This window comes from Haliotis rufescens, unplaced genomic scaffold (assembly GCF_023055435.1).
Source record: "Haliotis rufescens isolate VD_foot unplaced genomic scaffold, xgHalRufe1.0.p SCAF_76, whole genome shotgun sequence".
Taxonomy (NCBI): Eukaryota; Metazoa; Mollusca; class Gastropoda; order Lepetellida; family Haliotidae; genus Haliotis; species Haliotis rufescens.
This window is the reverse complement of record NW_025964368.1, coordinates 268,641-290,733: the sequence shown is the minus strand read 5'-3', so window position 1 is coordinate 290,733 and position 22,093 is coordinate 268,641. Positions and strand designations below refer to the sequence as shown.

Genomic DNA, 22,093 nt, shown 5'->3' with positions numbered 1-22,093 from the left:
TACCCGTGCTCGTGGGTTTCACCGATGTGGTAAACATCTGAGACCTGCATGACTTCGGGCTTTCCTCCCACATTAAGCTGACACGCCGTGATATAACTGGAATACTATTAAAAGCGGCGTTAAACCAAACTCACTCACTCACAGATTTAGTGTACAAATACTCACCTTGGTTTCAACAGGAGTACATTTGGTTAACCTTAGAACTGTAGGCCAGTACAGTACATGTACAGTATTTGTATTTTATATTTGTCAATGAACTCTCCATGCCAGCACTGTTAATTTTTATTTTGAAAAGTTACCTTGTTGATACCAATGTCCCAGAAAATGTGTTTGTTGCATTCTTGCAGTTTCTTTCAGGCATTGATGTTGATATGCTTGCTTCATCCACTGTTGTCATGATGGCGGTGATGGAGCTTGCTGTTGCGGCCACACATGAACAGACCAGAATCCTATCAATCTCATCAAAATCAGATCTTAGTTCTCGCAACCGCTAAACAAAGATCTGAGGACATCCAATTACGGGTCACGTCATACAGACCTTGCGCGAACTTTTACCGACCAATGGATTGACCAATCAGAAGGCAGCCTTCTCGTGCTTTATGGCACTATTTTCAAATTGGCGACAACGCTTTGAAACATATTTTGACAAATTCTTGATTCAAAATTTGAAACCTGAACAAAAGAACATTCTGGAATGGCTAATATATGGTCTAGATTGTATGGATTCAGTCGTTCGGAATACCTCATGTTAAAGTTTTCGAGGATGCGTGATTAGAATCACATTCCGACTGTCACTTTCATGATCTAATAAGCGAGGCTCTGATTGGTCAGATGAAAGCTAGGTCGTGACCTCTACTGGGATGTCCTCAGATCTTTGTTTAGCGGTAGCGAGAACTGAGGTCTGATTTTAATGAGACTGGAATCTTATGAGAGTGTTTTTTGTTTGTTTGCACTATACCATGTTTGTGGGTTTCACCGAAGTGGTAAATATCTAAGATCTGTAATATTAGAGTACTCTCCCATGTTCTACTGATATACTGTGATGTAATCGAGATACCGTTCAAAGCGATGTGAACCCAACTATCACTCCTGAAGGGTGTCATCAGGCAAGTTAGAAGTTGTTTGGCCTTACTGTACATTGTAAAGCAGATGCTGTGTTGGACCGTGCTCGTGGGTTTCACCGAAGTGGTAAACGTCTGAGACCTGCATCACTTCGGGCTTTCCTCCCACACTAAGCTGACATCCCGCGATATAACTGGAATACTGTTAAAAGCGGCGTTAACCCTAACTCACTCACTCGCTGTGTTGGAATCCATTCAGTAAATACCGTATTCGACGTTATAAGCGTCCCGCTCTAATAAGCGCCCACGGCGATATTTGCTAATATATTTGCTAGTGAACAATCCCAATCAGCACCCCTTCCGATTGATCAATGCACACAAGACTTATTTATTCGTGTATAATACGCACTCGTGTGTTATATCACCCTTAATTATGGGCAATTAAATTCTTGTAAAATATATCTGTATATGTAAACATTTCAGGCTGTTAGCATAAACCATGAAATTTATGATCTTTCAACTCAAAATAATATTCTAATAAGAGCCCCCTATTTCTAATTTTGAGAGCGCCCTGGACGCTTATTATGTTGAATATGGTATATTTATGTTTATATTATATCTGGTTTTGAGACACCTTTGAGATAACAATAACTGATGTTCCTATAAAATATTGTATGTGACATTTAGGCCTTGTTTTGCAATATTAATCAATTGTGGGTCTACTGATTGATATAGTTCTAAGTAGATTATCATTTCATTTGTTAACGTTGTTGTGATGGTTATATATGATGTGTTTACATGACAACAAGGCTGTTTTATCTTTATCATTTGCAAATTTTGGACTTAAAACACATTAAGTATAGAAGCATTGTCCAAGACAATTAACAGTAAAACCCCAGGTAAATTAATTTCTTTAAGTTTACCAGGAGAGCATATCTGTGACCCATGATGATTTTTTTATTTTATCTGTTTATTTCAATGTCACCTAAGAAAATCAGCTTTTGTAAAAAACCTACCCTTTTTTCTTGAGTATAGCGCGCACCCAAGTATTATGCGCACCCCCCTCTAGCAGATTCAGTATTTTTGAAAATTTGATTTTTTAAATATTATACGCCGAAAATGATTACACCGTACCCCTTCAGCGAATTCCAATAACGAACAGTTGATAAGAAACTTGGTCAGTACAAATTTGAAATTTGAGATAAAAAATCACCGGTCATCATGTTAAATAGTTATAGAAATGGTGCTAAAAAATGAAAATGTCCTTTTGGACGTTTTTCATTAATTGTTGAAAGGAAAATATTAGTAATGTTTAGTTTAGAGGACCATCCTTTCGTGTTTTATTAGATATGAAGGTCTTGCCATGTTATCAGTCATCTTTTGTTTGCTTGTAGCTGATTGAAAATACGGGACCAATTGCCTATTGTGCTGCAGACAGAGCTTTGTTGATGCTATATTTAAGCTGGGTCAAATTGTTGCGGGATCACTTGTTGGGGACACTTTATAGTTTTATTATATAAAGTTTTATTTTTATTATACACACCCAGAATTGGAATGCTTTAAGGTTTAGTCTTTTTTTCACGGCAGCTGTATTCGTTTGATTTTGTTGAGGGCTGCAGCCATTAAGTTGTAGACGCAAAATATGTTGCATATGTGTAGAGTTGGTAATGTATTATTAAGTAGTAAGAGATGACTAATGGGATCGGGTGGCCAGACGCAGTGATGCATGTCATCGTATCCCAATTGTGTAGATCGATGCTCATAATGTCAATCACTTGATTGTCTGGTCAAGGCTCGGCGATATACAGACCGCCATCATATAGCTGGAATATTGCTGAGTGCGGTGTAAAACAACAAATTATTAATTTGTATAGGATCACAAGTTTGTTAGAGTGTAACTGGTGATCAGGTTTTGGCATGTTGTAAAGATGCTGCTGTAATGGTAATAGTATGTCTTCCACAACAGGGGGCAGTTGGGTAGCCTAGTGGTTAAAGCGTTCGCTCGCCACGCTGAAGACCTGGGTTCGATTCCCAACATGGGTACAATGTGTGAAGCCCATTTCTGGTGTCCCCCGACGTGATATTGCTGGAACATTACTAAAAGCGGCGTAAAACCATACTCCTTCACTCACTCTTCCACAACAGTCTGTAACGTTAACCTCTGTTTCAAGCCCAAGTCCTAAGGAGTATCATGGCAGTGATTTTCATGTGTAGTCAGTTCATAGGTCAACATGGTTCTTTGTTTCAGAAAAGACATCAATAGAAACATGTTTCTGTGATAAAGTCTGGAGAGAGACTAATGGCTTCCATTTTCACAGATTTAAAAATTTGCATGTATTGATTGTCCAGTTGTTTAGCAGGGTAAGAGTATAGTTTTCAGTTCACCTAGACAAAAGTCAAGGTACGTTTTCCAATATGTCCCATCCATCCATCCATCCATCCTTCCATCCATCCATCCATCCATCTGTCCGTTCAGTTTTGGATTCTCTGAATGTCTAAATGTCTGAAAATGAGTGAAATTATGTCCCAGTATGCATGTATGAGGTGATTAAGATTTTTGTGGCTTTATAATAAATAAAATATGATTCGGGCATTGGCACTTATAATTCACTGTTATTGAGTATGTTGCCTTAGTAACACTTTCTACTTCTCAGAAAGTTACAAAATATTGTAAAATGTTACCCAAGCATTTATACCACTTTGAGGCAATGCCACATTTGGAAGACCATCGGCAGCCTTTTGCAGCTATTTGATAATTCCATCTAAAGTCAGAATTCCATCTTTTCGGCCTTATTTGATTATATTTTGATGTTGAACATGTTTTTTTGTGTGTTTCAATTATGCCATGCTGTATGTTACCTGGCCCTACATTACACACAATGTCACTGGTTTTTTACTTTACGTGTTAAACTTCACAATGTCTTCTTGAATTTACATAAATTAAAATATGATTAATAGAGAAACTAAATAGGCTTTCGACCACTAAATTTATCCAGTTTTCATCCACATCGATGTTTAGAAGATCCCTTGATGGCCAGTATTACATGTGTGATACGGAATGTTACAGTAGTACCACATATAGAAGTATACACAATATTTACAATGTATTTACAATAATCAGGGCATATATCATATTTTTATATATACTGGACAGAAATGGCACATTATCAGTAATAACACCTTTATTAAGTCATCAACCAATGATTTTCTTTGTATGCTGTATATTTGTCCACACTTCCAGTTGATGGTTACTGAGGGTGTTGCTGCTAGGATGGCTCAGATAGTTCTGATTAGTAATTCTGTACTAAGACTCTTGTCCATATGTCTTAGTAATTGCCTAGCTACTAAGATGTGTTCCTTGTTCTCTTGGGGCGGTCGGGTAGCCTAGTGGTTTAAGCGTTTGCTCGTCATGCCGAAGACCCGGGTTCAATTCCTGACATGGGTACAATGTGTGAAGCCCATATCTGGTGTCCCCCGCCGTGATATTGCTGGAATGTTGCTAAAAGCAGCGTAAAATCATACTCACTCACTAACTCACTCCTTGTTCTCTTAGTAATTGTCTAGCGACTAAGATGTGTTCATTGCTGTCTTAGTAATTGCCTAGCGACTAAGATGTGTTCATTGTTGTCTTAGTAATTGTCTAGCTACTAAGATGTGTTCATTGCTGTCTTAGTAATTGCCTAGCTACTAAGATGTATTCATTACTGTCTTAGTAATTGCCTAGCTAAGATGTGTTCATTGTTGTCTTAGTAATTGCCTAGCTACTAAGATGTGTGCATTGCTCTCTTTGTAATTGTTTGGTTACTTAGATATGTTCCTTGCTTGCTTAGTAATTGTATATCCGGGGTAGAATAGGTCTTCAGCAACCCATGCTTGCCCTAAAAGGCGACTATGCTTGTTGTAAGAGGTGACTAACGGGATCGGGTGGTCAGGCTCGCTGACTTGGTTGATGCATGTCATCGCATCCCAATTGCGTGGATCGAAGGATGAAAATCTGATAGTTAATGTATCATGGCTTCTAGTGCACACACCAGAGAATAAACATGATGAAGGTCACTTTGAACAATATTTCAGTTGTATGACAGCGTGTCAGTTTCTCTACGGAGGAAAGTCCAAAGTGATGGTGGTCATGGACACTTGATCACTTCAGTAAATCCAGGCCAAGGATCAGAATCAAGGTAAATCTATGAATAGAAACCCATAACCAGATCCTTGCACAGCTAAGGGAGTCAACTCTCGGTGATTGCAGGGGCTTAGACTACTGCCAACAGGTACCTGATACTCAAAGGCTTTGGACTTTCCTCCCCTGCCTGTCAACCCTGTTTTGTAACTAGGTATAGTCTGGAAGGTAATTTAAGGTACCGAGGTTTACTACAGTATCTGAAAAACTATCGGACCTACTCCAGTCAAAGTTGGTATGAGATTATTAAACAGTCATACATAACTGGATATTACATTTAAAGACAATCGGTGCATGAATAAAACATCTGTCTATTTAGCTATCACTATATTTCATCAACAACCAGACCTGTTCGTCACGGGTGGAACAAGCATTCATTGAAGCAGCCATCTGAATAATGCTACCCCTGCGTCACAGGGCCATATGACACAGTTGAACCAATCAACTCAACTCGAAAGGGTGCACGGGAATCACGCAGGTTGAGACGCCCAATGCTAACACTGTATTCGTGCGTGCTTTCAACCCAACTGTGTTTGAAATGTTTCGATGAAAATCTGATTTACTGTGACCTGAGGTGAATTAGAAAATGTCATTTAATATGTCGGCTTTATTGGCACATATTATGCAATTATTTATGTTCATGTATCTTCTCTAGAACAAAAACACGTCCCAACCAGCCTTGGGATATTTGCTCTTTCACCTGAATGTATATAGCAGTTGTTGTTTGTTGATTGATTGTGCTTTTTGTATTTTATTCTGTTTGTTATTTGTTTTGAATTCCTCCACTTGATATAGTAAACACCATTGTGATTTGTGTTATACTTGTGATATTGATGTTGTGGTGCGTAATCCAGATTACATTATCAGAGTGATGCTGTTTTTTTCATCTGATTTATTTAAGAAACAATGGTGTGTCTGTATAGACATGGAGCTCAGTGTTACTGTAAGCTTTGTCCTACATTGCAGGCATAGGTAACCCTATTTTATTTATTTAGGACTAACATTCTGCCCCACGTCTGTCACAGGTTTAAACACAGGAACAAGGAGCCTCTACCAATGTCATTGTCTGTGACCATCATTTTAGAGGATATATATGTCCTTGGTATATCAACACTCTGTTGCCGGTAAGATCATCCTTGAGAGGCTGAGTGACATATTGCACATAAGGGTCGACAGATTAATTTCTCTTACATTATGCGGAATAATAAGCATTATATACCTCCATGTCAGAATGATGAGGTCTGATTGGTCCACATGATCTTGATAAAATACTATGTATCCCGCCTTGGAGGGAAATAAATTTCTCAGTGGGTGAATAAATCCTTTATACCCCACCATGAGCAAGACAGGCTGCACGTGGATTTCTGAGAGGCAGAATAAATCCCTTATACCCTGCTTATGGCCAATCAAAAAGCCACACGCTTTTTCCGAGTTAGTGAAAGTCATGTGACATTGCACAAGGTAACCTCCGCTCAGTCAGTTTTGAATTTGTTTAATTCTTTTACAATGTTATATTAAAACATGTCTGTAAGATAAATTTGTTGTAGCAGGATCACGAGGGGCACATGGGGTTTTATGCGTCCCTCGCCTCCTGCTCGTGGTATAATATCTACCATGGGATCATAATACAGTACCTTGAGATGAAAGTGATGAGAGATTTACACATGTTCTTTTCTTCCCACCAAGAATACCATGAAACACCAGTGGCACACATTGAACTGGGCTCTATAATAAAATGAGTTTGCTTCATATAAAGCAGGAAATTTAGAAAATATATATATCCCCATGTTATGGGTTTTTGGACATTTAAGAAACATTCATAGTTTTCTCGCTATTCACATGAACAACTGTAAAACATCTCATTTACTTATAAAAGACAACTTTCTCTTAATAACAAGCCATTTACAATGTCTGTGTGATTTGCCATGTGTAGAACTGAAGGAAGATAACTGAAGGTTGATAGCACCATGGCACTGGTAAGGCATTCTATATATTAATAGTTGGTATATGGATCACTTGAATGAGGAATCAGGAAACATATGTAACGTGTTTGACGTAATAAGCGCCCAGGGCGCTCTCAAAATTAGAAATGGTTGGCTCTTATTAGAATATTATTTTGGTGAAAAAACAGACTTGAAAGATAAAGTTTGTGGTTTATACTGACAGTCTGAAATGTTTATGTACGACAGATATATTTTTTCAGAATTTAATTGCCTATATTTAAGGGTGCATATAACACAAATAAGTCTTGTGTACATTGATCAATCGGAAGCGGTGCTGATTGGGATTGTTCACTAGCCAATATATTAGCCAATATCGCTGTGGGCGCTTATTAGAGCGGGGCACTTATTACGTCGAATACGGTAATTCAAGTTTAGTGGTGTGGCTTTCTTGAAATGTAAACATGTTTAACATTCCTGTTCAGCGAAAAATAGAGAATAAGAATTGTTTACTTATTCTGCTGTTGCCATTTTGTTACAAAAAAAGAAGAAAGATCTAATTGTTATTTTTATCACAGATTCAAATTTTTAAAGTTCTTTAAAGCAGCTACTGAAGGATGGCCTAATGGATAGCATCTCATATAGCCTTAGTCAACTCCAGGGACTACTTGATGTCACTGACCAAAATGGCCATTAATTGGCCTTTGTGATCTCATTCATTGCGATTAATCTGTATTAATTTGTTGGATTATGATTCAGTATTTATGACTTCTACATAGATGGAAAATGTGCCTTTTTTCAAAGGATGTTTCAGTTTTATCAATTTTACAGTTTGTAACTGTTACATTCTTTATTATCCTTGGTCAAATGACCACATTTTATAACAATAATATGTTACATATTTATTTACATATTTATTTACATATTTATATATTTGGGACAGACCAAAGTTATTTCTGGTTCAACATATTGCACATAAGGCAAACTGAAAAACAAGATGTTATAAGGATTGATTTGCACTTAATTTCATAAAATAATATCGTGAATTTTTTAAATTTTAATATATAAACAGAAAGATGTCAACTTGTCTTTTTCAAGCAAACAAAATTTATCATTGTCAGATTTCTACGCAGCAAAGTAGTGTACTTAATTCGACCCTAAAAGAAGAAACTAAATTGGTCTGACCTTATTGGTTGATTTAATTTCTTTTCCCCGATATCATTAGCACTGCAGATATCAATGATTTAAATCAGGGACTGGTCACTGAACATTCTGGAGATGGGGGTTGGGGGTCGGAATTACTTTAACAGGCAGAATATGTTTTAGGTTACTGGTTCAAAACATACCATTTTTTACTCTGAAAGGAGATACCAAACTGTTTGTATTTTTCATAACGCATTTTTTTAGGACTTCCAGCATATCATGTAAGCAATTTTATTTTGTTGGTAAAACTTGAGGCAAAGTTGCTTTTTGTGTTTTTCTCTCCAGAATATCAAATTATCGGCCATAGGGATAAGTATAGTGTTCAGTAGTTCTTCCATTCTGCTTGTGTAACATCAGGTTTAAGGTCACTGTTAGATTAACATTTAGTCTCTAAAATCTTAAATTAGTCAATATCCTTCTTGACTCTAAAATAAAAAATATTTCCCTATGTTGATTTCAGAGCTAGCTTGAGCTGGCTAGACTTGCTTCTTTGTATGCGTTTCTAGATATATTTTTTTTCATAAAATATATTTCATATTCCATGGTTAAGGTGCAGGACTAGGTCACTGTCATCTCAGTGATACTCTTGTTTGTTATGTTTGTTTGTTTGTTTGTTTGTTTGTCTTTTTTTATGGCAGTACTAAACAGGGTTATTGCGATAGCTGACTTTTGTTCTCAATTTGTCACTTCACCTGTGAAGATCCGGGTTAGAATTGGTCTTCAGCAACCCCTACTTGTCAGACGAGCCGACTGGCGGGATCGGGTAGTGAGGCTTGCTGACTTGGCTGATGCATGTCATCATCCTAGTGAGCATAGGATGCTCCTGATGCCAATCATTGGATTGTCTGGTCCAGATTCAATTATTTACAGACTGCCGTCATATAGCTGGAATATTGCTGAGTGCCGTGTTAAATAACATCAAACAAACAGAATACAATACCTACGTGTGGCCTAAAACAACAAAAAACAAACAATTTGTCACTTGGTTTATGCAGCAAAAGGATTCAGGTTCAGATTAGGTGCCCATTGGAGTCAGTATGAGTTGTCTACTCCCTGGCAGTACTCCATGTTTGTCTACAAGACCAATACCCGTGCTTGTGGGTTTCGCCAAAGTGGTAGACGTCTAAGACCTGCATCACTTCGGGCTTTCCTCCCACATTAAACTGACACGTCGTGATATAACTGTAATACTGTTAAAAGCACCATTAAACCCAACTCACTCACTCACTCACTCCAAGACCACTAGACCCGTGAAGATTCCGGGGTAGAATAGCTCTTCAGCAACCCATTCTTGTCGTTAAAGGCGACTAACGGGATTGGGTGGGCAGGCTCGCTGACTTGGTTGATGCATGTCATCGATCCCAATTGCGTGGATCGATGCTCATGATATTAATCACTGGATTGTCTGGTCCTGACTCGATTATTTACAGACCGCCGTCATATAGCTGGAATATTGCTGAGTGCGGCGTTAAACAACAAACCAACCAACAAGACCACTAACATAAGCATCCTGGGATCACAATGAGGGACCATTGATGCCAGTTTGGGGATCTCGATGAGCAGAAGGTCGGTAGTTCCATCCCCTGCTCACGTCACATCAAGGCGTTAAAAAATGACGTGTTGTTACACTGCCTGGCGCTCACCCTCAAGGGTTTAAAACAGGGACTGGTGTCAAGTGTTTATCCATGATAATCTGCAGCATAGTATGTCTTTGGGCTGGCGCTATAAAAACAGCATTAGTCCGGACTTGTACAAGACTTCACTCTGACAAAATCAATCTGTCAAAAACATAAAATTGAAAATTGCCCGACCTAACCATTGCTTCTTCGGGCATGATACCAAGTGTGAAATCGGCTTCACTGGAAGCCCTCATTAAATCGCCAACAGAAAAATAGGAGAAGCTCTGTTTAATCAAATAATACAACGTGAGAAGTTAAACCAGACATAAATAGCAATACATACAGTTACACATATAAACTTTAAATGACTGGCTCGTTTGTTTTACCCTATAGGTTAGTTCCTTGGTTGATAGACTAACAAAGCGTTCAACTGGCAATAAACTAGCTCCTATTCACTACACATGGTAATGAACCCACCAACTAGAAATCCTCCCAACCCGCCACAAAACAAACCACCCCAATCACTTTGTACTGGTGTTAATCAACTCCATCTCCTTCACACACCCAACCCCATCCAACCCTCTCCACCCCTCCCCTCCCTTCTACATCCCAATCCACCCAACCCTCTCCACCCCTCCCCTTTCCACCCCTAACCTCCCTCTGCACTCCACCCAACCCTCTCTACCCCTCCCCTCTCCACCACTCCCCTCCCCATCCTGATCACTTGGTGCTTTTGTCGATCCACTCCACCCCCTACACATACCCCACCCAACCCTCTCCACTCCTCTCCTCTCCACCCCACTCCACCCAACCCTCTCCCCCACTCCCCTCCCCACCCTGATCATTTGGTGCTTGTGTCGATCCACTCCACCCCCTACACATACCCCACCCAACCCTCTCCAATCCTCTCCACCCCACCCCACCCTCCCCTCATCACCCCTCCCCTCCCCACCCTGATCACTTGGTGCTAGTGTTGATGGGTCTGACAGGGTGGGAATGTGGCATCCAGCCCCTCACTTCTTTAGCCGATTTGTTGTCGATCACCTCCTGCACAATGTTGGCAAACCGAGACTTCTCATGTAGAACCTGAACACAAATACCACATTCTACACACCTCAGACTGAAATCTAAGTGTTGTTGGGGGAATTCAGGGTTGTATTTAGGTTACATGACAGTATGTATATGTACCAATTAAGTTGATCAACACGTCCGTAAAGCGCAACGTTTCTAGTTACACTGTGGTATGTAATACAGTAACTGTTATGTTTATATATGTCGTTAGACCCGCGAAGATCCGGGTTGGAATAGCTCATGGTGTCAATAACTGGATTGTCTGGTCCAGACGCGATTATTCACAGACCGCCGTCATATAGCTGGAACATGTTTTCACCCAATTTTCACCAGCAATATTGTTTAAACGATTTCTTCCCCGAAAGCAACAGCGTAACGATATTTTGGGAGATAATAAATTCGTCAGTTACAAATGACGACTTCCTTACCCCCTGGCGTTCTTACCTCGGGGGCCGGGGACACGGTCACCACCCTGGAGTTGTTTCTGACGTGGGTTACGGCCTTTCTCTCCGACACACCTTCACGGCTACAGCATCGTCTACATTTACATCTGCAAGAAGTACGGTTTCCATTAAATAATCGGCAATAACCGATATGTGTACTTGTAAACCGATCCCACAAACAGGTATACACAACTGCAACGATCGCGAAAGCAAGATCAGCTTTGAGCGCTGGTTGAATCGACTTAAGTCAGGGACACATTAAGTGAGTAGGGTTAAAAGTCTCAAATTTGTATTATCCACAAACAAAAAGTAAAAAGGTTCAGTCTTGGTCGCTGTTTTCTGCTCTGAGTTGAGAGATGCGTCTAATGAACGATGTATCACCAGGAACTATCATTAAGACTACGTTTGTTTCTGCAACCAATTTTAGCGTCAGCCTTTCTTGGGTGAGTTGGTTGGGTTTAACGCCACTTTGAACAGTATTCCAGTTATATCACGGCGGGTCAGTTTTTGTGGGAAGAAGGCTCGAAGTGATGCAGGTCTCAGACGTTTACCACTTTGGTGAAAACCACAATAGTATCGTGGTGACACTATAATACATGTGACCAGCGCAGATTAGAAGCAACGATCACCCAAAAGAGACTAATACAGGACACTCCTGCTCCCTACCCTGTATACTAGATCTGGTATCTGTAAACGAACATGTCTAGGCTGACATTCCATATCTCAGTTGACGCTCTATGTCTATGTTGACACTCTCTGTCTATGTTGGCACTATGGCTATGCTGATGCTCTATGTTGATACTCTGCTGAAGCTCTATATCTTTGCCGACACCCTGTGCTGATACGATGTGCTGACGTTCTATGCTGACGCTCTATGCTGGTAATCTGTTCGGACACTCTATGTCTATGCTGACACTATGTCTATGCTGACACTCTATGCTGGTAATCTGTTCGGACGCTCTATGTCTATGCGGACACTCTATGTCTATGCTGATACTCTATGCTGGCCATCTATTCTGACACTCTATGTCTATGCTGATACTCTATGCTGGTAATCTATTCTGACGCTCTATGTCTATGCTGACACTCTATGCTAACAATTTATGATGACGATCTATTCTGACACTCTATGTCTATGCTGACACTCTATGTCTATGCTGACACTCTATGCTGAAACTCTATGTCTATGCTGACATTCTATGTCTATGCTGACACTCTATGCTGACACTCTATGTCTATGCTGACACTCTATGTTGACATTCTATGTCTATGCTAACACTCTATGTCTATGCTGACACTCTATGCTCACATGGAACAGATGGCGGCGGCGATGAGAGCACAGACCAGGAGGAGTATCACCCCGACAACCACGCAGACCAGGATGATGGCCCACTCCGGCATCGTGAACGGCGTGTCTGGAATAATGGCATCACAAAATAATGTGTTGTAGGTATTGTAATCTAAAATATTACAATGACATACACCTTGTGACTGTCCGAGGTTGTAGATTCGGAGCAATATAAATATGTACAATTATTCTCACCTAAACTGTTGACGACGTTATCGTAAGAGAATCATTCTCACCTGTGTAGTTGACTTTACGATTATCACGAGAGAATTATTCTCACCTTTGTAGTTGACTTTTCGATTATCATGAGAGAATTATTCTCACCTGTGTAGCTGACTTTACGATAATCATGAGAGAATTATTCTCACCTGTGTAGTTGACTTTTCGTTTCTCATGAAAGAATTATTCTCACCTGTGTAGTTGACTTTACGATTATCATGAGAGAATTATTCTCACCTGTGTAGTTGACTTTTCGATTATCATGAGAGAATTATTCTCACCTGTGTAGTTGACTTTTCGTTTCTCATGAAAGAATTATTCTCACCTGTGTAGTTGACTTTACGATTATCATGAGAGAATTACTCTCACCTGTGTAGTTGACATTTCGATTCTCATGAAAGAATTATTCTCACCGGTATCCTGGACGTAATTATCATGAATATGATTTTTCCTGTTGAGCCGAGTTTATCACAAAAGAATAATTCTCACAATATTGTTGACGTTATTTTTATACAACCTACCTGTGTAGTTGACGTTTTGGTTGACGGTGTCCGACATGTCGACGGGGGCACACGTGGGTTCGTTCCCCTGCCATGCGCCGGTAGAATCACAGGTCTGTGACGGGGCCCCGGTCATCGTGAACCCGGTATAGCATCGGTATGTCACCAGGTCTCCCTCGGTATACGGCGAAGACGTCACGATGTAGGCGTTGGGGACCCCAAGGGGGTCGGGACAGGATGGTGCAGACGTCGTCGCGGCCTGGGTTGTCCCGGCTACAAGACAAGCACGTATCTCAATTGTGTAGATCGGTGCTCATGATGTCAATCACTGGATTGTCAGGTCCAGACACGATTGTTTTCAGACCGCCGTCATATAGCTGGAATATTGCTGAGTGCCGCGTGAAACAACATCAAACAAACAGAATACAAGACAAACATGTATGTATTGAAGCGAGTAGATATGTGCATTGAATTGAAATTTATATTTGCAATATATTGCGATACTAAGGTCTATATCATGTGTATTGTGATACATATTGCAATATGATGAGGTGAAATGGGGTTTAACGTCGCGTCCAAGATTATTGCACTTATATGGCGTGCATGTGCAGCTTGGTGTGTATGTGCAGCTGCTTGTACTAGCCCGGACTGATGCCGATTTATAGTGCTACACCACTGAGATACCATGCCGCAATTTAACATGAATACCCCACTCAGACACAATGTACTGACTCCGAGCCGACCAGTCCTTGTTTTAGCCCCTTAATGTCTATCACAAGACAGGGTAACAACAAGAACCATCTTTTAACGTCTTTTGGTATGACGCGGCCGGGGATCGAACCCCGGACCTTCCGCTCTCCGGGCGGACGCTCTACCACTAGACCACGGAGGCGGTCTGCAATAATGAAATACTATTGCTACTTATATGAGTTATGTAGTTGCAAACTTTAAAAAATGAGACATTGTTTGTTGCGATAATGTGCAACAGTAACAACACGTTGGGTCGCTGTTATCGTAGACAATGATGTAGTACAATCAAGTGACGTTGGATGGTGCCGTGGGCCTGCTTGTCCCTCCTGCATAGTTCACCATACAATTACAGCGACAATATACTCTCATGTTTCTTCTACTTCTGAACTGACCAAAATTTCGCCATACATTTATTTTTCCCCTGTTATTAAAATAAAACCCAAAGAAATACAGTTGTTTACGCATTTTCTCCTCAATTTTCCGACACTTATTGATCGCAATGCAATACATAGTGATAAAGGGTTGCATCACGATATACCGGTTACACTTTGTAGTCTTATACTGAGCCGTTACTCATGTTAACTTTGTTTTCTTTTTGACAAATCAGTCAATTTTATTCTCGAAAAAAACAACGGTGGTGGAGTATATACCTATATACATTATACAGTATTCATTTCAAGATGGCGGTGTGTGCTAAATGTTCTATTTTTTTTTTCAATTTAACCTAACAGTTGTACAATACATCTGGCCAGGTTTCAGAAGTCCATAACGTTATATAAGTTGAGTAATTTAATATTATGTGAAATTGTTATCTGGTGTATTTTATTGAAAGACTTGCTGACTATAACTGACAACCTGTAACTCATATTTGACCACACACCACCTGAAAACAGTGTCTGTTCTAATCCAGTGACTTGATAACTATTTTTTCTAAGTTAGACTATGCGTGTATAACGGAGATTTTAATGCTAGGACTAAAACATTGTAGGATTTCACTGACTGATACCTACGGAAGCGTAGTGGGGCCACGGTGAAATTTATGTTGTCTAAGTCTCTCCTACGTAGGACTTAGTATCTTCTACGTAGGACTTAGTATCTTCTACGTAGGACTTAGTATCACCTACGTAGAAGATACTAAGTCCTACGTAGGAGATACTAAGTCCTACGTAGAAGATACTAAGTCCTACGTGGAAGATACTAAGTCCTACGTAGAAGATAGTAAGTCCTACGTAGGAGAAACTAAGTCCAACGTAGGAGATACTAAGTCCTACGTAGGAGATACTAAGTCCTACGTAGGAGATACTAAGACAAAAAGTATTCACCGTGGCCCCACTACGTTTCCGTAGATAGCTTTCTTTGTAACAACAAGGCAGAAAGTGAGCAGGGCTCACCAATATCCCAGAATTGTAGACTCCATGATATGTTCAAAACAAGGAAAACAATACTTTCTCAGAAAATCCACTTATCGAAATCAAACTTTGCAAATCTCTCTTATTGGTATAGAAATACTCTACAGGGTTTGAAAAGAATCTATGCAGTAGTCTACAAGTTATAGTTCGCACCAATGTTGAAGTGAAAAAACATAAGTTCAAAACATTACAACTTTCACATTTTTCCAGAAAATCAACATATCAAATTCCAACTTTGCACTGGACCTCTTCTATTGGTATGGAAACTGTTCCGTAAATTAGAAGAAAAAAAATCCATGAAGTAGTTTTCAAGTTATTGGTCGCACATATGTTGAAGTAAAAACAATTCTTAGTAAAAATATGACAAAGCTGTATTTTTTCAGAAAATCCAAATAGTGAAATCTAACTTTGCACTGCACCTCTCTTATTGGTATAGAAGTTGTTCACCAAGTTTGAAAAGAATCAATGGAGCTATAAGTTGTCAAACTATAGGTCGCACACAAAAATGTCCTCAGAAAGAAGGACGGAATTCCTTGGTATAACTGTATACCCCAGCCCTTTTAGGTCGGGGGTATAATAATCACATTGGTGTAGACTTAATACACTCAGACATGCAAATGCTGATACACAGCAGCATACCAGTGGAGATCTCTTCAATGGACATAGAGGCTAATAATTTAATAATTACGGGTTCAAATTGATAGAACTATGTTATCAAACCGGGCTGTTTATTGCAAATGGCCGCGCTAGTCTGATGTGCCATGAGTGGAATGTTTGTGTAATTTATGTAGTTCTCCCGCGGTTAGTGACGAGTTTCATTACGTCTTCAGGTGTGAAGCTCTTCTCTAGTCGTGGTCTATGTACATACCTAAAGATCTCCCCGAATAGCCTAATATGTACCAATTGAAAAAAAATGTTTATCCAGCATTAGAAAAAAAGATATGAAAAACTTGTCTAAATTTATCAATACTATCTTTAGGATTGTTGAAGCTGTTAAAAACGTGCTTGAGATTCTTGTCACTTTATTTATGTCATATTCCATTGTAACTTTCAATCTCTATATACATTTGCACAATACCCCAGTCGTCTTGATTTAATTATTACATATGAATTTATATTATTCCTTTTTCTCATGCACCAACGTTGGTGTTTTTTTCTGAGAATAAACTAAACTGTAAACTGGTAATACACTTGATAACAGCCTTCTCACATGTGAAGGAGCTAGTGTGGTGGTCTACCTACTTTCAACTACTAAAGTAAATTTAGTTCGTCAAAACAGGATATGACAATACCTCCAGCTACTTTTTTTTGTAATTAAAGATGATCGGACGTGGCTCGCAAATTTATACAATTCTGTAATAGTTTTCTTCGTGTCTAGGTTCTCATTTAACCATAGTTCATAGTTCAAGATATCTGTAAGATTCAATAAAATCAAGTGTAAAAGTTTTACATCTTAAATCAAACTGCGATCTATGTTGGGGAACATTTTTGTGTGGACTGTTGTCACAGTTAATAGATAGCAATGTTAAAGGAAAATATTTTAGAATCATATCTTATATGTATCAAAGTATTAAATCGTGTGTGTCTGGTAATTGAAAGAGATCCTCATTCTTTGACTGCAAAACCGGTGTTTGACAGGGTGAAAATCTGTCACCGTTCCTATTTACGTTCTATTTAAGTGATCTTGAGCAGTACCTTTTACAAAATGATGTCACTGGTTTGAAATGTGTTAGTGGTCAAATGGAGCATGTTGTACATATATTTCTAAAGCTTCTATATCATTATATTCAGATGACACAGTACTGATGTCAGAAACGGATAAGGGTCTTCAGAAATCATTAAAAGCTTTTAGTGATTATTTTAGTCTTTGGAAACAAAAATAATCATTTTCTTCAAAACGTTCGCCCAAACAAGAATATAGATTTATTCTACAGGGTTCAGCACTAGATATAATATTGTCAAAAGCTATATATATCTGGGGATATTATACATGTAATGGTCGATTTTGTAAGGCACAAAAACGTCTAAGCGTGCAAGCTTCCAGAGCCATGATTGTCTTTTTTCACAAAGAATCGACAGTTGGAAATGTCCGTCGACTATCAATTACATTTGTTTGAACACATCGTTAAACCACTATTATTATATGCCTCTGAAGTGTTGGGCTTTGAAAAGTCAGCTATGATTGAAAGAATTCATTTGAATTATTGCAATCGAAAATTTATAGTTAGCAATCGACTCCAATCTTCATGGTTTATTGAGAACTTGGGAGATACCCACTAGAAACTATCATAAAAACTAGAATGATTTCATATTGGAGTAAAATATGACTATCACCAAATAAGCTGGTGAATGCAGCATATGGCCATATGCATACGATACATCAATGTAAAAGTAATTATAACTTCCCACTTTTATCTTGTATTAAAACTATACTGGCGAGCACGGGGTTAAATTATGTGTGGCTATCTCAGTCGTTATCTGGCATTTCATGGTTGAAGTATAAAGCTACAACAACTCTGATAGATCAATATTATCAAGATTGGAGAAGAGAGATGACCTCCTCTTCCAAAGGTTTTTATTATTCTGTGTTTAAGCAGTTACATATAATCAAACTATATATCATCTCTGCCTGTAAACCTAAGATTATGTTTAAGTCAATATAGATGAGGTCATCATCATCTCCCAATGGAAACTGGTCAATGTACACAAAAATAGAATCTGTACCTTATGTGATCTTGGAATAGGTGGCGAGTTACATTTCAAGTTATAATTCCCTAACTTAGATGTCAGAAATCGATATCTTCCAAAACACTATTGCAAATACCTTTTAGTTGAAAAATATACTAGTATATCACTAATGTCTATGCAAGATAAGCTCATCCTAACAATTTTTTCCAAATATATCAATGCCTCAATGAACTTAATAATGTTACCAGTATGTATTTGTATATCTGTACATGCTCACACATACTATGTATGTATCTTATACTATTATTATAAGGGGGCACGGGTAATGTAAATGGCAATAAGCTTAGAACTTACAGGCAATTTAAGACGCAAAATGTTGTTGCATCACTTCGGGCTTTTCTCCCACATTAAGCTGACACGCCGCGATATAACTGGAAAACTGTGGAAAGCGGCGTTAAACACAACTCATTCACTCACTCACCTCAAAACAATATATCACTGCACTTTTGTTTCATTTTCCACTAACCCCACGTTTGTGAAAAAAATCCGTAATAATTCAAACATTGCCCGCGGTTCACCCTGGACACAACTCACTATTTTTACAACTAATATTATGACTCTCTATGCATTTTCTCTCTCTCTCTCTCTCTCTCTCTCTCTCTCTCTCTCTCTCTCTCTCTCTCCCCCCCCCCCTCTCTCTCTCTCTCTCTCTCTCTCTCTCACACACACACACACACACACACACACACAAACACATATCCTCTCTGTACTGTATCACATATTGTGATTTATGAGAATAAATGTGACTTGACTTGTCTGACCCCAGCCGGGTCGCCCGTTTTCATGTACTTCTCTAATCGTTCTTCCAAAAGACTTCCATATTAACGCTGTTTTATTGCAACTTTAATGGATCTGTATGTAATCAATGCTGAATGTCTTCTCAATTATTATTTAACAGCCATTGAATGTGCATGTATTAAAGTTGCAACAAAAAAACTAATTTTGGCTCTCTAAGAGACCGACCATTTGATATTCTGGGGCGGAGCCTTGGATTTTATCGAAATAAATTAATTGTTTGAAATTGCTTGAAAAAATAATGTAGCTTTAGAACTCAGGCAGGAGCTTTGACAACACTGGTATGGAATCAGCAACACGCTTAGCTCGAACTACCAACACTTCAACATAATAAATAAATTGCAAGCAATTTCAAGGTTTCTAATTGGCTAACGAAGCCTTTTTTCCGTTAATGTTTCCATTAACTAACGGAGTACTGTCATGACTAGTGTTCGTAATTGCCCTTTAACAATGTCAATAGGTTCGCATCATTGTGTTTATGGTTAAATAAGCAGTCAGTGAATTTATTATTGTTGACTTTTTTGTTTATACTGTTTTTGTATTATTATTGTTTTGCGGTTATGAAGTGTAAACCTAAAAACTGATGTGCATTCTTTGCGTACATCCGCGTACATAGAAGTATTGAAGTCAACTCTAACAGATTGGATGTATCGTCAGAGCGACTTTGGCAACTATTGCGATTGTGACTAGAAATTGGGCAAAACACGCTACAATGACAACTACCACTACATGGTAAATGATATGATAGTCAACTATCGACACTGGTTGTCTCAAACTATAGATAAGTCAATATATATTTTGAAAGTTCCCACGACTATATTCATGGCTAAATATCAGAGGGATAAATGAACAACAATATCATCTGATTCGCAACCTCACAAAAAGAACACAAAATATGATTTTTTCTTTTTTACGGAAGAATGCCTTGGATAACTGTCTATTATCAGCTATATATACTGAGTGTTATCAGCTATAGATACATAGTGTTATCAGCTATATATACTACGTGTTATCAGCTATATATAGTAAGTGTTATCAGCTATATATGGTAAGTGTTATCAGCTATATATACATAGTGTTATCAGCTATATATACATAGTGTTATCAGCTATATATACTAAGTGTTATCGGCTATATATACAGTGTTATCAGCTATATATACATACATGTAGTGTTATCAGCTATATATACATAGTTTTATCAGCTATATATATACATAGTGTTATCAGCTATATATATACAATAAATTAGTGTTATCAGCTGTATGTACCTAGTGTTATCAGCTATATATACTTAGTGTTATCAACTATATACTTACGGCAATAAAGTTATTTCTATTTGCAAAATCCATGCATTCATCGTTTTCCGGTAAACATAATACATTACGTTACTCGAAAACGAACTATTAAAAAAAATATCTAAACGTTAATTACAATTCAAAGTAAGAATATATTTATTGTCTTACCTTGGATGTTCAATACTGTAACAACGAAAGCAATAACATGTGATATCTTTCTCGGCTCCATCCTCTCCTTGTGACGACCCAGCTCCGTTTAAACCACCCTGAAGCATACCTATGATTATATCGTTAAGCCTGCTCTATGTAAACATATGGTAATGTGTCTCCCGCGACGGAGCGTAACACATTTCCTCAGGTGTGTTAAAATACCGTTATTGTCTGCAGAAGATCGTTTGTGGTGATGTTTGTGTCGTCACGGTGTTGGTAAGGCAGGGAAGCGTCTCGGGTGGCACGGGTAGTTTATGTTGGGTAGATTGGTTTATTGGTTCAATTATTTATGAACAAGCAGAGGAGACACCCATGGTTTTATCAAAATGGTTCCATTGATAGTTGATTGACTCACCAGACTCGTAAACTTCTACCTTTTCTAACGCCAGTACGACGAAGGGTGTTTTTTAATCACCACATTGGGAGCAACAATCACATGGGATAATGAAATTAATTAACGAATTTGCATTTTTTAAATGCCACGTGCTGTTTTGGGTGGTAATCTAGGCATGTCCCCCGTGGGGATTCTGGGTTAGACGAGGCTCCCACCAACACGTGCTGGTCGACGGAGGCGACCAAATGGATCGGGTGGTTAGGCTCGGTGACTTGGTTGATTGCGAGTCACCGTATCCTGATGACGTGGATTGTTGCTCACAATATCAATCACAGGATTGTCTGGTCAAGAACCAATTATTTACAGGCCGAAGTAACGCAGCTGTAATATTGCTGAGTGAGGCTTTAAAAACAAACAAACAAACAAACAAACAAACAAACAAACAAATAAACATGTAGAGCGGGGCTTTATCAACCTTACACCCTATATTCTGGACAATAGTGACGATGTGGTCATAATAATTAAACTATTTATTTTTCGTGAAGTGAAGGAATGCGACATGTTGTTATTCAAAACATTTTACATCTTTTGAAGACGCGCACGTCATGATTGTGCAACTCATAAACTATGTGAATAATTCTATATGATTTGTGTTACATTTAGATTAAGCAAAAGTGTTATTCTGTTCATATATATATATATCTTACAGCCATTTGTGGAACGATGTAGGTAATAAGAAGATCAAAAGGCCCGCTGGAATAGTGTCAAATGTCACTCTACTGATTTTTTATGAATCGATGTGAAAAGGGTATTTTATAGTTCTGCACCATGACTGTGGAATATGTATTTTATGAAACAAAACAAAAACACATCTAGATTATGTAAAAAACAAGTACAGCCAGCTACATGCAATCAGCATCAGTCAACAAATGTCATAGAGGAATGTACCGTGTAAGAAAAGATTAA

General features: G+C 38.6%; 1 protein-coding gene across 1 annotated transcript; it reads right to left on the bottom strand.

Annotated features, from left to right (window-relative positions):
* Positions 1 to 10,954: 10,954 nt before the first annotated feature.
* Positions 10,955 to 20,830, bottom strand: LOC124136110. The gene is made up of 5 exons (XM_048388666.1): positions 20,752 to 20,830; positions 13,606 to 13,857; positions 12,827 to 12,932; positions 11,519 to 11,624; positions 10,955 to 11,089 (listed from the first exon to the last, which is right to left on the bottom strand). The coding sequence occupies exons 1-5, from the start codon at positions 20,810 to 20,812 to the stop codon at positions 10,961 to 10,963; spliced, it is 654 nt and encodes a 217-aa protein (XP_048244623.1). The 5' UTR covers positions 20,813 to 20,830; the 3' UTR covers positions 10,955 to 10,960.
* Positions 20,831 to 22,093: the final 1,263 nt, after the last annotated feature.